The sequence below is a fragment of the Crocodylus porosus genome, unplaced genomic scaffold (genome assembly GCF_001723895.1).
Source record: "Crocodylus porosus isolate Cpor-Errol unplaced genomic scaffold, CroPor_comp1, whole genome shotgun sequence".
NCBI classification, from domain to species: Eukaryota; Metazoa; Chordata; order Crocodylia; family Crocodylidae; genus Crocodylus; species Crocodylus porosus.
Window position 1 is genome coordinate 18,180,756 of NW_017728921.1, and position 16,110 is coordinate 18,196,865.

The window sequence follows — 16,110 nt, forward strand, 5'->3', positions numbered from 1 at the left end:
AAACTTACAGCCTGGCAAGCCTGCTGCCATGATATAAGATAAGAAATCAAAGATTAGAAGAAAGTAAAGGTGCACCAATATCAGTCCATAAGGGATCAGCACCAGTAAAAGGAAAATTGACATTATAAAATTGGCAAGCCTTTTTTTGGCTGGTGTAGCTAATAAGTGCCACATACATGTACACAGCTGCAGCCTGGCAGCCTGGAGACCAGCATCCAGCCAGTAAGTTGGGGGGGGGGCGACAGACAAGATCAAGGCCCCCATGGTGAGAGAGGGAGGGAGTGGGGAAGGGTAGGGCCACAAGTGGTTCCTCTAGGGGGCGCAGGAGAGAGTGGGGAGGGGGGCAATTCCTGCCACTGCTCACACCCCTGGGAGGCATGTGTCACCTGGATTTGTATGCAGGACAAGGGTGGGCTGCCTGCTGCAGGCTCAGGGCCAGGAGCTCGCTGGCCTCTTCCCAGTAGTGGGGCTGGGCCAGGGCGGTTGATCAGTGCACCCCTAGAAGAAAGCGAAGAAAGCCCCAAGCTAATAACACATAGCTGCATCATTCATTTGATGTCCTCCTAATACAGTATGGCAAAAACATCCCCCAAATATCCATGATTAATCTAGTAAATTGAAGATAATTCACCTCCCAATGACTTCAAGTATCTGCTTCAATTAGCCTTGGTAAATAAAATAACCAAAGTCATAATTCAGTTTTTTGATGTAGCCACAAAAATTAATCTAAAAATTACTGCTTTAACATGCATAGCGTATACCTTCTAAACATGAAACCTACATCTATTTCCGAGTTGTGAATAATATGTATTGTTATATCAAACAACAAGAATGATTTAAATCAAATCCATCCCGTGTACTTGTCTATAACAAAAAACAACATTAGGTTAAGTGGTTCACTAGGTTGTACCATCAAGCTGTACACCTAGGTTTGAAGAGTTTGGTGTCCAAGGATACAGTGAATGCAATGCCTTTAATGCCTAAATAGGGATCCTTTTAGGTTAAGGTTGGTAGAGTCAGGCCTTCTCTTATTGTTAAAAGACATACCGTAAGACGGAACATAAAAGCACAGCTTACAAAGAAATGAATTTTATACAGGCATAAGAGAAATCCTACTTGTGTGTGGATTTTATAACCCTGACAAGTAATAAACACAAAGCAAACAGACTGCCCTTTTGAAGCATAGACTCCTCAGCTTTTTATCCAATTTTCGACCATGCATTTCAGCAACCAGCTGGATATACAAGTGAGCACCAGAACAAAAGCAACTCCCTCTCTACTTAGCCACTCAAAACTGACTGTATATAGAAAGAGTCACAATAACAATGCCAGTTGTTGTGGCAATTGATCAGGGACAACTTTATTTCTTCACAATCTGAATGACATCCTCATCCTCAAGCGTGTGATCTTTGCCAACCTTCTGCGGGTTGTGTTTAACAGATGACCCCCAAACCAGTGCACTGAAGGAGACAGAGGGGAAAAAAAAAAAGACACAATGAACTTTAGATTGAAATAACCACAGAACAATGACAGCTACTATTCTGTCCCTAGGGGGGGATATCTATACAAAATACCTTGCATAAAAGTACCTATCCCAGATGGTCCAAGCATCAACTCCAAAAGCAGACAAAGGTATGGGGTCATTAATACCAAACCATAGCTACAGAGCTCAAGACTCTGCAGACTAATACCATTCTCATGCTTTAAAAAGTGGCTTTCCTACCAGGAAGGGATATAATCAGCAAGCAAGGAAGCTACAGTAGAACATACAAACACTGAAATTGAATAATTCCAGATACTAGCACAAAGATGTACATAAAAGGCTGTTTCAGTGAGAGCAAATTGAAATCCTATAGCTTTTCAAGTTTCAATCCTGCTGCTAGTGAATAACTTATAAGAAATAAAAGTCACAACTCAGAATGCACCACTGTAAAGACACTGGAAATAGCAGATAGTTTGGCCCAATCTTTTCCTATGGTACTTACTACTTAAAATCTTTAATGAGATTTTTGTGTATCTTCATGCAAAAATCCTCCACTGTGGTCTTGGAGTAAGGCAGCACCACAGGAGAGGTGTAGTCTGGTAACTGTCCTTTAGGTTTAGTATAGCTACAATATAGAGAAATTAGCCAAGTTAACCAACAGAAGAACATCCCTCTTCCTTTCATCTCAACATAACATCTAATTTTCCCATAGCCCTAAGCCTCAGCTTGAGCTCTCATGCAGATGGCAGAAGCTGTCCCTGCAGAGCATCCCCTTCATTCTCCTACTAGGAAATAAACTTAAAAATCGCAGTATTTGAATGTGTTAAGCAAACTGCTCCTTTGTCTGCATCTGAGTCGTACAGCAGAAAAAGCATAATCAAACCAATGCTGATAACAGACTAGAGCATTTGAGGGCTAATGTTCTGTATGGGCTTACAGGAAGCCATTATTCCTAGAACAGGAGAATGAGAACTCCAAGGCTTAGAAGTCTCTGCAAGCCCTCTAACCAACTATGCAGGAATTCAGCAGCAATTAAACACTCACATTCGCACTAGTTGCAAGTAGTCCCAAATTTTCTCCAACAGATCATCAAAATTCCAACGATGATGAGCAGAAATTGGTACACAGTGAGGTACCTTGTAAATGATATCTAGCTCCTCAATGGAAATCTGGTCAATTTTATTCAGCACATAAATACATGGGATGTAAACTCTGCAAAGAGTAGGAAACAAAGCAGTACAGAAGTGCTAGCAATGTATAAGAATACTCCCTGCCACCTTGTGGATCCTTGTCTGGGGAAGGGAAGAGAATGGGGGATATACCATTTTGAGGGTGGATCCAAACAATGACTCCGTGCATCACATAATAGATTTTGAAGGATAGGCTTTTTCAGTTCTGTAATTTGACTACATGTGGTAGCCATGTAACATGTCTTTACTTTGATACAGTACCTGTTTCCTTCAACCACATCAATGAGGTCATCTGCAGTAGCATCGCTCCGCAGTGTGACATCAGCATTGTGAATTTTGTACTCTGCTAAGATGCTCTTCACTGTTTCAGTATCTAGCTCACTCTGGGGGCACTGAACATAAAAAAAAAAAGACAACATTAGGTGGGGAAAGGAAGAGTTTGCATATAGTCAGATACTGCAGTCATTGATACTAATACCTATAAGCCATTGTGCACTGGTACCAAGAAGTAGTAACTGCATTTTGAGATACTGGAATTCAGCGCTGTTGGCAGTAGAAACTCAATTCACAGTGTCTCCCATACCTTGTACACCTCAGGGCAACAAGACAACAATGCTTTCTAGAAGTGACATTTCCATTCAGCATGTTGCAATTTCCAACTTACAGTGGCTGTGAGATTGATGCCTCCTTTATCTTTCTTCTTAAAGCCAATGTTGGGGGGCTTGCTATTCAATCGTATTCCAAAGCCCTCCAGCTCATTCTCAATGATCTTTTTGTGTCCCAAGGGCTTTAGCACATCCAGAACAATCAGAATTAGGTTACATGTTCGAGCAACTGAGGATCAGAGAGAAAAATTATCCCAGAAAAGATTATACATATACATCTTTGCCAGAGCACTGTACAATTAAGAAAATGTCAAAGCATCCAAGAACTAGTTCAATGGGTGATGACAGCATAGGCTGATTAATGCACGGGCCAGCTGGGCACGAGCCCAGGAGCCCCAGCCACAGGACTGTCATCAGCAAGGAAGTGGAAGCTTGGCTTTATCTCCAGCAGGGAGCCAAAAAATGATGCCAAATTTAAAACCCTGGCTTTCATATGCGTTTCCCTGCAGCCAGGAGAGGGCCAGGCTGGCCAGGAGTGCAGCACTGCGCCACGCCTTGGGGGTAGAAGCCAAGCTGGGAGTGCTGCACCACACCTCTGCAGGCTATAGCCCCCCAAAATTCACCTTAGCTTCCCACAGACACCCCTCCCAGCACCACAGTGTTGCTGCACAGAGGCAGCCACCCAGGCACAGCCAGGTGCCTACAGGTCAGTGCAACAGGCAGGGAGTGAGACAGACCCACAGGTGGCTCATTGCTGGGGGGAAGGGGGCAGGAAGTTGCCTCACAGGAATCAAGAGAAAGTGGGGGCGGGGAGAGTTCCTGTGGAACAAAAGCGTGGCCAGGCTGGATGTGTGTGTGCATGCATGGAAGCCTATGTCTGGGTGCGTCTCTGTATGTGTGTGTGCATGTTTTCATGGCAGGGAGAGTGTGTTTGTGTCTGTGTGTCCATGTGCAGAGAATAGCATGCGTGCCCATCTGCGTGCGTGTGTGCGTGCGCTTGACTATAGCAGGGAGAAGAGGTAGGCATGTGCCCCCACCACCCCCAGCCCAGCAGGGTCCACCCAGCCTCCCCCACCAGCACCAGGAAAGAAAGAGACCCCTCTGCCATTTTGCAATGCAACTACTGTGGGGAGAGGGCACCTCCAATTTTGTGTTTGCTCAGGGCCCCAGTACACCTTAATCCACCTCTGGATGACAGAATATGGTACCATCAAGGAGATAAACCCTGCCTAACCTGATAACAATTACAATGAGTTGTTTTTGAAATACAGAGGCCTAGAAGAACCAAGTTTCTAGTCCTAGGCCATTGCCTAATATTTACTTCACCATGAAATAAGCACTAGAGGTGCACTGATATATTGATCCATATCGTATCAGCACTGATAAAAGGAAAATTGACATTATTGGCAATCAGCTTTTTTGGCTGACGTAGCTGATAATGTCAACTATAAATGCTATGTGCACGTGCACAGCCGCAGTATGCACACAGCCAGCCCAGCGGAGAGCAGTGTCCAGCTGCTAAGTCTGTTCGTGGGGAAGGGGTGGGAGGGAGTGGAGCTGGGGTAGGTGCTGCCCAGCTGGGGCAGGGCCCAGGACAGTGCACCCCTAATAAACACCCTTCCAATTCACAGGCTAAAATCAGGTGGGACCTGCAGACATCTGGTCTGACCTACATCTACTTATGTTCATGCCCTTGTTAACAAGTTCAGAAGCCTACAAATGAAAGACCGAAAGAATTTTTATGCAAAATGATGCACTGTACAGCCTTGTTATAAGAACCGTTCCCCCCCTGCTTTTAGGCCACTAAACTAGCAAGTTGGATGACCAAGTGTCATTGGAAGATTGATTTCTCACCTTAACTTCAGCCCAGCAGAAGTCAGCAAAGTTCCCGAAAACCAGTGGAAAATGAATCGCATCCTATTTTTGCAGTTTTGGTGATGCGTCTTGGCCTCCATCCTTTTTCGGTCCAGTGCTACCAGACTGAGTTTGGGCATTTGTCACTAATGCAATCAGATTCTGTCCTAAAGAATCTGAGTGGCTGGACAGAGCCTGCTGTCTATGTTTACATACAACTATAGTATAGCATCAAGTGTGCCAGAGATATTAAAACAAACACCTTCTTTAATGTGGGAATGCATCTGACTTTGAAGTGCAAGTATACTTTTGAGCAGTTAGGAAGATACAGAGCACAAAGAGCTGAGCAAGCCTTGACCTTCAAGCAACACAGGCATGAAAGTGAAAAATGCCTGTTCCCCCCACTACCTACAAATGTAGTAATTCATTTCTGACATAGGACACACTGACCATATACTAGGGATCCAAGGGCCCAGAAAGAAATCACTGTGAAACCTCACCCTTCCATTAGCATGTAAAATAATGGCTAAAACAAGCCCCCAGCCCTTCAAAGCTCACCTGCAATGACTTGTCGACCTCTCCCTTTCCCATCCTTAGCTCCCTCAATAATTCCTGGGAGATCAAGAAGCTGTACATTTGAAAATAAGGAACAAACTCCATTACAGTGAAAATGCCACCTCCCCTTCCCCCCTCCAAATAAAACACATCCCATCTTTGCTTGTAATAGTAATTCAGCCTAATGTAAATTTGAGTAAGTCATTAGGATTCCCTCCTTTTTTAATACAATATTTAGCCTGTTTTACTGTTTTTTCCTGTTCTACAACAGAATGAAATATAGCCATTTTTCCTATATAAAACATGGAAGAATTTCCTTGTGCCAGTAATTTCTCACTGAAGCAGCATGAAGTACCACAAATTATTTAAATTTTAAACCAGAAAAAAGGTTTTAAATGTGCGTGCATCCTCAAAACAATCTTCTGGCAGTGGTGCTCAACCCTGGATCCATGGGCCAGGTTGGGGCCCCCCAGTGTGTTGTCACTGGCTCGCAAGGCTCCCCATGGATCTGTGGAGAGCCCTACAGGCTGGGGCTGAGCACTAGACATGTCACACAGGATGGTGTGGGGCCCAGTCCTGGCACACAGGGCCCTTGGAACCTGATCCCAACCAAATGGGGGCAATGTGGGGGCTGATCTAGCCCACAGACCGGTCCTGTGTCATTCATTTGGATCGTGGGGCCAAAACAATAAGCACTGCTACTCTGCTCTATACTGCCTCTAACTTCTGAACAGCAGACCTGACTGCCCCCAGCCAGAACCAAGCTAAACCCCATCCCACCCCCTTGCTCCTGCAGGCAGAAATGCATCACCTGTATCTTTGCTCCTTTATACCGAATGACCCCAGGCACCGTGGTCAACGTTGTGAACTCATATGCTGCCACCTCCGAGTACACACCAGCCAAATTACTCAGTAGAGTTGATTTGCCCACTGACGGGAAGCCCACAAAACCGATCCGGGCGTCACCCGTTTTGGCGACATCAAAACCTGAAAGGCAAGGCGTGAAGGACAGGCGTCTGGGGCACAGGAAGCACGACAGCAGACCACAGCCGGGGCGCCGTCACCTCCATTCACAGAGAAATGGGTGGGGGTGGCCAGGCCAGCCCTGGCCAGCGGCTGTCACTGGGCGGGCGCCAAGACGGAGGTGGACAGAGCTGGGCTGCCCCAGCCTCCCGGGGAGTCGCGCGTGTCCTGCTCGCAAGAGACACCTCTGCGGGGCGGGGGCAGCCCCCCAGGCGCCGCGGCCGCGCTACCCACCTTCTCCGGGGCCGCCGCCGCCGCCGCCCTTGGGGGTGATGAGCTCCCGGCGCAGCTTGGCGAGCCGCGCCTTCAGCAGCCCCAGGTGATGCGCCGTGGCCTTGTTCTTCTGCGTGCGGGCCATCTGCGGGCACACGGCGCGTCAGCCCCAGCCCCAGCCCCAGCCCGCTCCCCACGCCCAGGCCCGGGGGAAGGGGCTACCTCGGCCTCTATCTCCGCGATCTTGGCCAACGTCCCACTCATGGCGCCGGCGACAGCAGTCCCTACCCGGCACCCTACAGCCCGGCACCACACTGCGCAGGCGCACGAACAAACATCGCGGGAGCCACCTAAATCCTCGCGAGAATCCACCCGTGCTCGCAGCCAGATTACCTCGGGCAGAGATAGTCCCGCCCACTCGCCCGAAGCCCCGCCCCCTCTCCGGGCGCACGGAGGTGCCCGTCGGCGCCCCCCGGTGGCTGGAGCCAAGTGGGGAGACCCTGGCGGAGAAGCGGGGCGGCGGCGAGGCCCGAGGGCCGTAGGCTTCAGCTCTGAGGAGCTGCCCCCGGACCCCACCCAAAGCAGCGCTACCCGAGACTCCTTTTCTGCCCTTAGCTAAGTGGCGTGGCCAGCGCCTGGCCTTGGTGCCACTATGCTTCCCTGGGCGCCCTCCCGGTTGTAGAGAAAGCCCGTGCGAGGGAAAGACTTAACTAGAAGGTAACAAGCACCTCACGTCGTCCTGGCTGTTACCCTACTGCTGCTTTTAATGGGTTGAACCTTTGGCTCTTGAGGTCAGGGTTTGTAAAACTTCCTTTTCCAGCTAGTTCTGAAAGCCACCTGAGGCTCAGAAGATGCTGTTCCCGGGGCTTTGGTTAAATGACAGTACGAGCAATACTACATCACTGGCTGAGGTTTTCTTCCCCTTTGGCTTTGCTGTGCCTGGTGGTCTACCTCCAAGCCACTCAGGCAGGCCCAAGACTCTCCACCAGGTCCCATGGCACCCTGGGGTCCGTGGAGAACCTTTTGATGGTGCCACAGGGCATCACACTTAGCACGGTGAGGTGTGCAAATATGATCCATGAAATAAACCTAAAGATTTCAAATAGGAATTGATCATGTTGAAACCATTTGTCCTGCTGTGGGCTTTCTGAATTATTTGCTCTGTTATTTTTCAGTACTCAAAAAACTAGTGAAAACAAAGAGCTGGCATTTTCCAAGGATACCTTGAGTCTAATGAGGGGCCTCAAGTCCAAGACAGTTGAGAACCACTGCTGAAGATTCTCTTTGCAAAGACTCAGTCTCAAGTCCTCAAACAGTATTTAGGTGGTTTAAAAAATGGACTTCAATGGGAGTTGGACGCTTAGGTCAGCACCTGATGGCAGAGTGGAGTGCTTCAAGCAGGCACTCGCTGTCTACAGCAACATACCCTTTCAAAGTAGAGTAGTAAGACTTACTTATTACAGATACAGTATATGTTATGCTTTTTCTCGCTACTGGCTTTCTAAGAGAATATCTGAATGCTAGAAGACTGGGTGGCACTTGTCTGAGGATGGCAGTGTGACAGCTAAGAAAACTATTCTTGGAGAAGTGAAGAGTTAAGGGCTGGAGAGCTGGAAGTGAACATCTGAAGTCCACTGAGTCTTGGAGGCTAGAATGCTACGATTAGTACAGAGCAAAGAGAATGGCTGACAATGGAAAGGAACTGGTTAGGCCAGGGGTTGGAAACCTGTGGCCCTTGGGCTGAATCTGGCCCGCAGAACCATTGGATCTGGCCTATAGGTATGGGGCTTTGACGGCATTCAGCTGCGGGCACTTTTCCCATACCACTGTGGGGTCAAGTGATAGTGATGGCTGAGTCCTAGCATCTGCCTGCCACTGACCTGGGGTGGCTCATTCTGGTCTGCAACTGGAAAGGGTTTCCTCCTCCTAAGTTAGGGCATAGGGGCACCAGAAGATGGCTCTTTGGAGTGAAGTGAGAGAAAGAATAGACAGGAAAAACTATTAGTAGGACACTTGGTATACCGGCAGTGAAGAGGATAAAAGTGAGGGAACTGAAGAAAGGGGCAGAGAGAGACTGAAATCCACCTAAGATGCTAACTGAGCCCTCTGTCATCTTCTTGCACTGAGGACACTTGGAGATAATTACTTGTTGCATGACTGGGTTTTTTTGTTTGTTTACTATTTTTTACAACAGAATTCTATTTTCCAAAGCAGTAGTATGTTAGCTTTAATGGGAGTTAAAGGATTTGAGGGAATACTGCTGATACTGAAGTAAACGGTTACATGTTCAGGCTCTTGAACTCAAAACAAAGGATTGAGTAAAAAATAATTAACAAGTAGACTTAAATTTTGAACATAAAACATACAGTATAAGTGATGGTGGTTAAAATCAAATGTGTTCAAACATAAACAAATCAAGGTACCACAAGGTGGTGCAAGGGAGCAGATTTGCCCTGTAAATGGGGAATGCCCCTTTTCCAAAACACTTGGGAAGTGTAACATGGCACAGGGATCCATGGTTTCAGCTGTGAAACTGGAAAAGGAACACTGGCATCAAACCAAGTGACAGATGTAAACACAGTCAGATTTTGCCACCATTAGGATCAGACAAGACTTGGGAAGTGTTGTTGTAAAAATGCTGAACTGGGAGTCAAGCTTCTTCAGGTAGATGTGATATCTTTTATTAGACCAACTGAGTAGTTGGAAAAAAGTTATTTACAAGCTTTCGGGCACAAACAGCCTTCTTCAGGCATAGGGAGTCTCTGCTGTTCTGAGATCTCCAGGGAATGAAAGAAGCTAAAAGACTGGGAATCTTAATTCTGTGTTCTGTTCTAAGTTCTTCCACTGATTAATTGATTTTGAGCAAGTTATTTCTGCTTTAATTTCCATATCCGTGTAACAGGGATAATACTTACTTGCCTGAGAAAGATTGAGACTTATTTAATATCCTTAGCTGCCAGGCATTTAGATACCACAGCAGTGACTAGGATAGCGTAGATGGATGCTACAGAAGTGCTAAATGGTATTTGCATCTTGTTTTACCAGATCTCTCATTCTAAAACCTTATTGATTGTGAGTGAAAATCTGAGGTCCTTACTGAAACTTGTGGGAATTTTGCCCACATGAGGATCAAATTCAGTAAGAATTTTAGGATTTGGTCCCATTGATTTTCTGGGTAACTGATATAAAAGGTTTTCTGGAATCTGCCCCACTTACAGTCACAGACACCTCCTGTTAATCCAAGCCACTTATTTAGTTAAATTACTTTTCTATAACTGCAAAGGCAAATTCTCAATGGATATTAAGTCTATTCAAAGTGAACTGAGAATAACTCCCTGTAGTTTAAGAGCTATTCTGGAAGTTGGCAGAGTAGCATTACATGGTTTTGTAATGCATCTCTTGGCAGGGCTGAGGACTTGAAATGTTTAGAGACTACTAGATTAAAGTTACAAATGTTTATAGGCTTGCCAGTGACTATATTCTTCACTCTGTGCATGACAGAACATATTTCTTACAGGATTTAAATGGTGGAAGGAACAATTGATGCATATTCCTAAAGCTGAAACAATACAGATCACAATTTTTTTAAGTTTCACTCCAGTAAGGGAGGAAGTGCAGAATGGTCTGATGTGGTGAAAAAGGACTGTATAAAATGACAATCCAGGCCTGGAGGAAGAAGATCTTGCTGATCCAGAAACTACAGGTGTGAGACTGACCAGCCTGCTGGGGCATCCTTGTGGAAGACTGATGGCTACCTAGTAAGTCAAGCAGTTTGTTGTTTTAAGGATTGTTTTGTTCTTTAAATTATACTTTGCTTTGAATATTGCCAGGTCACCTCAAGTTTTGGGGTGTGATATTGGATAAGGTGGGATATAAATCTAAAAAAATTAATAAAACCATGCCACTGCCCAGAAAAAAATGATTGCAAGTGCTAGTCAGACCTGAATAGTCATAGTGAATCACCAGTTTGACAAGAGGAGATTGTGAGACTCATCCTGAAAAAAAAAAAAGGCTGATAGAAGCCTGAGACCTTGTCATGGGGCCTTTAAGTAGGCAATGCGGATAGGAGGTCAGAGGCATAGTTAGCTTGGGACTAGACAGAACTGATTATCTGACTGATAGTTTTGAGACACCAGACAAAATGTTACCTGCTTCCTTAGTCCTGAAAGAAATTCAGGTGTCCACATACTTGTACACTGTTGTTGTGTCTTATTGAGTTTAATGTTTTATGCCAATTATACTCTCTTAATTAGTGATATATTTTCTTGCTCAGGATAGCAGGTCACCTTCATTGTCTTGATGAGTTAATCTATCAAAATGAGATACTAGACACTAAGATGTGTGATGTACAGTGATTTTTCAGTGAGAACATCTTCTCCCTTGTTTTTCTGGCCAGGGCTGCCTAATTCTCAGAGCATTCAGCACCTACATGCAGGATTGGATGTCAAGAAATATAGGTTACATTTCCACCTCTGCTATAGACTTCTTAGACAAATCTGGACATCTTGGGCCAAATGGCTCCATCAAAATGGAAATGGCATTTCAGCTCTAGATTGGAAACATAGCAAGCAGGGGAAGAGTATAGAAAGAAAGGAGGACAGAACTCAAGGAGAGTGAGAGTGCTTGTATCAAAGACAGGCACTGAAGACTCTATCAAATGAGAGTTTCTGGTATTTGTGAACAAAAAAGGTTTTGCAATCAGTGCTCCAAAATGTCTTGGAACCAATATCACTAAAACCGCAGCAAGTTGTCACTGTTCAGATTAATTTGTGTTCACACATAAGTACATTTTAGATTGACAATAAGGATTCCTCCTGTCCATCAAGCATTCAAGTCTTGTGAAACCCATAAAACAAAGTTGTGGGAATTATAATGGAGCCATACAAATTCTATTAGACAAAACATTGAGCTTTTAAAAGTTCTTGGAAAGGGGCAGAAGGGGGAAGAATAAGCAGGGAAATTAATGCTGCCCTTTTGCATCAGAAGCCATACTAAGAATAATCATGTACGTCCTTAGCAAGAGTTAGCTATTTTTCACAGTAGTATTCTAGTAGTGCTAGAGGCCCTAATCGAGAAGGTATCAGGGAAGAAAGGGGCCAAACCTAGAGGTATAGAGAGTGGAGAGGAGAGTGAGATCAGGCAACAAAGAAGCATGTGCAGTGGAAACAAAGGGGTGGGGGCAGGCAGGGGAAAAAATGGAAAAGGGCAAAGGCAGACAATGCAATTAACTCTTTTGAAAAGAATTTTTATCATATGAGATGACTGAAATACCTACATGCTCTTCCTGATGAGCAATTGCTCTAGTTGCCACAAGAATGTTACGCATTCTTGGATAGGAACAGAGATGTTTATATGTCTGTGGACCACCAGCCCCTCTATTCAGACAGGATCCCAATTATTACAGAGGCTGAGGACCCTGGCTTTTCTGGGTCAGCATTCCTACAGGACACTTTCTAATAAAAAAACCTCATGAGCCCGCAGTAAATTGTAAAGCTGCAATTGAGTAATAACCAAGGTAACTAAAAATGAATGCTGAATTTATTGCTTGTTAGAACTGTTGGATTTGATCAAAATTCCTTTGAAATGTCTAGAAAATTGACAGCTACTTAATAAAACTGAAAATCACCTACTAAAAAGCATGATTTCTGTGAAGGTGTTGTTAAAAGTCAAGAGTTCAAATGACTGATTCCTAACAGACACTTGAATGCCACGTGAGAGTGAGGCAGAAGGCAGGGTAGATTTTCCCCTTTATAGACCAACTGAATCAAAGGTTTCTAGCATAGGCTTTTGTAACCAAAGGGTTTATTTGGGAAGTTGCATCTGATGAAGTTAGACCCCTGCATACAAATGCCTATGCTACACATCTCTGATTTAGTTAATCTATAAAGGTGCAAATCTCCCCTGACTTCAGACTAACTACCTGTCTCATATAATAGTGAGTCATTCTTCTAATGTTATAATCCATCTGGAAGTGTTCAGCTAACCAGCCTAGAGTTCCATAATGGACCTACTCCTGCAGGCTGCTGAATTCCTTCAAAGGCTGTATAAAATAGTTGATTTGAGGGTGCTCGGCAAGTTGGAGGTGCTCAAGATGTAGATGGGAGTTATCCGTGTTAGTTCCCTTATTTACACTAGTGAATCCCTGTGACTTTAAATAGGTGTGCTTGTGTGAGAATAGTCAGCAGGAATTGGCTCTGTGATGCTTACCACTTACAGTAGTGATATAATGCCACCAATGTGCATTCATGGTCTAATACTTTCTCATTCAAAATGATAGCATTCCTTCCTGTCATAATTAATACAACCACTGGAGTGTTTGAGTAAGGGCTGGCCACCTGAAAAGACTATTGAAACAAAGGGTAGGTACAACAGAGGTATTCCCATGGAAAGCAGGGAAATGGACAAAATTCAGTGGCTGGATTAAGTAGATCAGGAGAACATTTCTGATTGGGAAAAGATGCAGCAAAAAAAAAAAGAAAAAGAAACAAATAGAATGGACCCAGGAGAGGACTGAGAGAGAGAACATGGGGAAGAGGGGCTGAGCAATGTACCTAAAAAAGGAAGTAATGTCGAGGTGGGCATAGATGTGTGGGAGGCAAGTGTGAGCTCCTTGTTTAACTATTTAAATATTTTACTCCAGTTGGTAAGTTACCCCCAGGGCAGCATTAGTCAGTTCTGGTGCTGGGTAGACAATTTTTTGGAGTAGTCCTACTAGTGCTAAGGTGCTTGCCTAATAAAGTGGGGAGACCTTGCATTGTAGTATTGCTCCAAGAATACACTTACCACTTCACTTACATCTAAGGCCCAAGTCTTGCCAGTTTTGCCTAACTGCTATCTTACTGTAAGTACCAGTACCAACTCAATTTTGTACAACCTGTATTGAACAGCTAATTTGCTACACACCTAAGTGCATATATCACAGTTTAAATCTTTTGCTGTATATTTGACCTTACAATGTCGATACAAACCACTGGGCGTGACATTTATTCTGTGGTGGTGGGCTCAGATGATCTTGTGCAAAAGCAACAGGCAGGGGAACGACTTGTGCTGTTGTGGGAGCTTCAATTCTCAGTACTATCAACATGCGTTTAAGTAAATTGAAAGATAGTAACAGAACTCATATACAGAACATTTCACTAAGTGACATGAGTATTGCTCATCCACAGCTGGCATGTCTCTGGGTTTTTTAAATCTTCCCCCTCTGCAGTCAGCCTGGTCCGGTGCTGTGGGCGATGTCCCTTTAAGAAGGGGAATAATCTGCTGGAGTCACTGTTCCAAGACAGCTTGAAATGGCAGTGGTGGGGGAGGGAGTCGAGGGGGCCGTGGCTGTGCCTGTGTTTGGGGGACAGAGCAAGTGTGGGATAAAGTTCACCTGAGCACGAGTTACCCGCTCACAGGGGAATGGCACATTAGAACAACAGGCTGTTTACACGTGTGTGTTTTACATCCGTGTTCACATGCAGAGTCCAGCGCTTTGCAGTTGACATGAGTCAGCCGGGGTATTTATAACAGGAGTGGTGCTGGAGGCATGCTCTGGCAGTTGGTGAGTCCAGAAATGCATGGAGATGGGCACAGTAGAGGGTGAGAGGATGAAAATAAGCGTGGGATCCCAGCCCGGAATCTGCAGGAGTGACCTGACGCCTCTCCCGGGGGCAGGGCTGATTGCCGGGATTGGGGCTGGAAGTGGTGGGGGTCGCTAGGTTTACTGGTTGAGAGAGAAGGGGGTGGGTGGCTGCTGCCGCTGCCGCGAGGACTGGGGCAGCTTTGCCTGGTGGCCGGGCCAGCAGCAGGAGCGGAGCGGGGCAGGGCGCGGGGACGGGACCCCCTTGCGGAGGAGAGACAAAGAGGAGGGAGCGGGGCGGCCGCGTGGTGAGGAGCGGGGGCGGCGAGAGGGAGTGGAATAAAGAAAGCAAACGGAGGAGCCGAAAGCAGCGGGCAGGGACCTCTGCACCCTCCAGGGCCGCGCAGCAGGGAGTCCCTGACTGCCCCGCTGTCCCGCGTGTGCCTGAGTGCCTGTCAGGTGTGCTTAAGGGGCATTTTTCTGTACTGAACGGAAAGCACCTCATTGCCCGGGCAGGTTTGCAGGAACTAGACCCGTGCCGCGCGTCTCCTGGCTCGCTTCCGAAGGGGGTGTGCGCTGTGTACACGGCCCTTGCCAAAACGGTCAGAAGCTGCTCGCAGGTCCCAGCTCGCCCTGGAGACAGGCGTTTCCACGGGCTGCACGTGGGTCGCGTCAGGCCCGGCCTCCCGGGTTGTTGCTGGGCTGGGAGCTTGGCGGGCTCCGTGCACATCAGTCCCAGCAATGAGGCTTCGGCTCCAGCACGACTATATGATACTAGTGCTGGCTCTGAGCTCCGGGAAGGCTCCGAAAGTTGGGGAGGCAGTTGCGTGCCCAGCGCTCAGGATGCTCCCGAGGATAAACGTGTGAAGAGGCCACACCACGAATTGATCCCCGAGGGCAGCTTCTGCTCCAGCCCCGCTGGAGTGCGGGCTGGCCGCGGCTGCACACAGCGGCGGGGAGCCGGAAGGCGGGCGGGGATCCGGCGGGGAGGAGGGAGCTGCACAAATAGCTGCTGCCCAACTTCGAAGGAGGCAAATTTGGCTCCGAAGTGAGCGCCGGAGACTGTGTCAGTCGGGCGAAGCCCCCCCTCGAGGGCATGGGGAGGACTCAGCACTAGCACAGCCCGGGCCCGGGATCGAAGCAGCGGGAGATTTCACAGGGCCCAGACGCGAAGGGAGCCTCGGGCTGGCTCAGCTCCGTGACCCCCGCTGGCAGCACGAGGCTAAGCCGGGGCCCCCGCTCGGCTTCTCCCAACATGGAGGGAGCCGGGGTTGTGTAAGCCGAGGCGACTCCCGCAGCCCCCACCCCTCGGGCAGCGCGGCCTCGGGCGGGCTTTCTCCAGGGGACTCCGAGCCCTCCCCTGCCCCCAGGCCGAGCCGGGACTGCTCCCGCTCGGGGTGGCGGGGAAATGCACCAAGGGCCGGGGGCGGCCGCCCTCCCCCGCAGCCCCCGGCCCCACTGGGCCCGGCCCTCCTCGGGCGGGGAGAAGAGGTGGGGGCCGCTCCGCGCTCCTGCAGCTCCGGGAGGGTTTGCATTGGCCGATCCGCGCCGAGGGAGGGGGGAGGCTGAGACTGCAGCCCCCCCCAGCCCCTCCTCTCCCCTGCGGGCGGGGGGTGTGTGGGGGGG

General features: G+C 47.5%; 1 protein-coding gene across 1 annotated transcript; it reads right to left on the reverse strand.

Moving 5' to 3' along the window:
- Nucleotides 1–791: 791 nt before the first annotated feature.
- On the reverse strand, nt 792–7,239 carry DRG1 (developmentally regulated GTP binding protein 1). Its single transcript, XM_019539197.1, has 9 exons — nt 7,146–7,239; nt 6,945–7,068; nt 6,499–6,674; nt 5,691–5,760; nt 3,338–3,507; nt 2,935–3,065; nt 2,528–2,695; nt 1,986–2,108; nt 792–1,460 (listed from the first exon to the last, which is right to left on the reverse strand). The coding sequence occupies exons 1-9, from the start codon at nt 7,185–7,187 to the stop codon at nt 1,361–1,363; spliced, it is 1,104 nt and encodes a 367-aa protein (XP_019394742.1). The 5' UTR covers nt 7,188–7,239; the 3' UTR covers nt 792–1,360.
- Between the last annotated feature and the right edge of the window lie 8,871 nt (nt 7,240–16,110).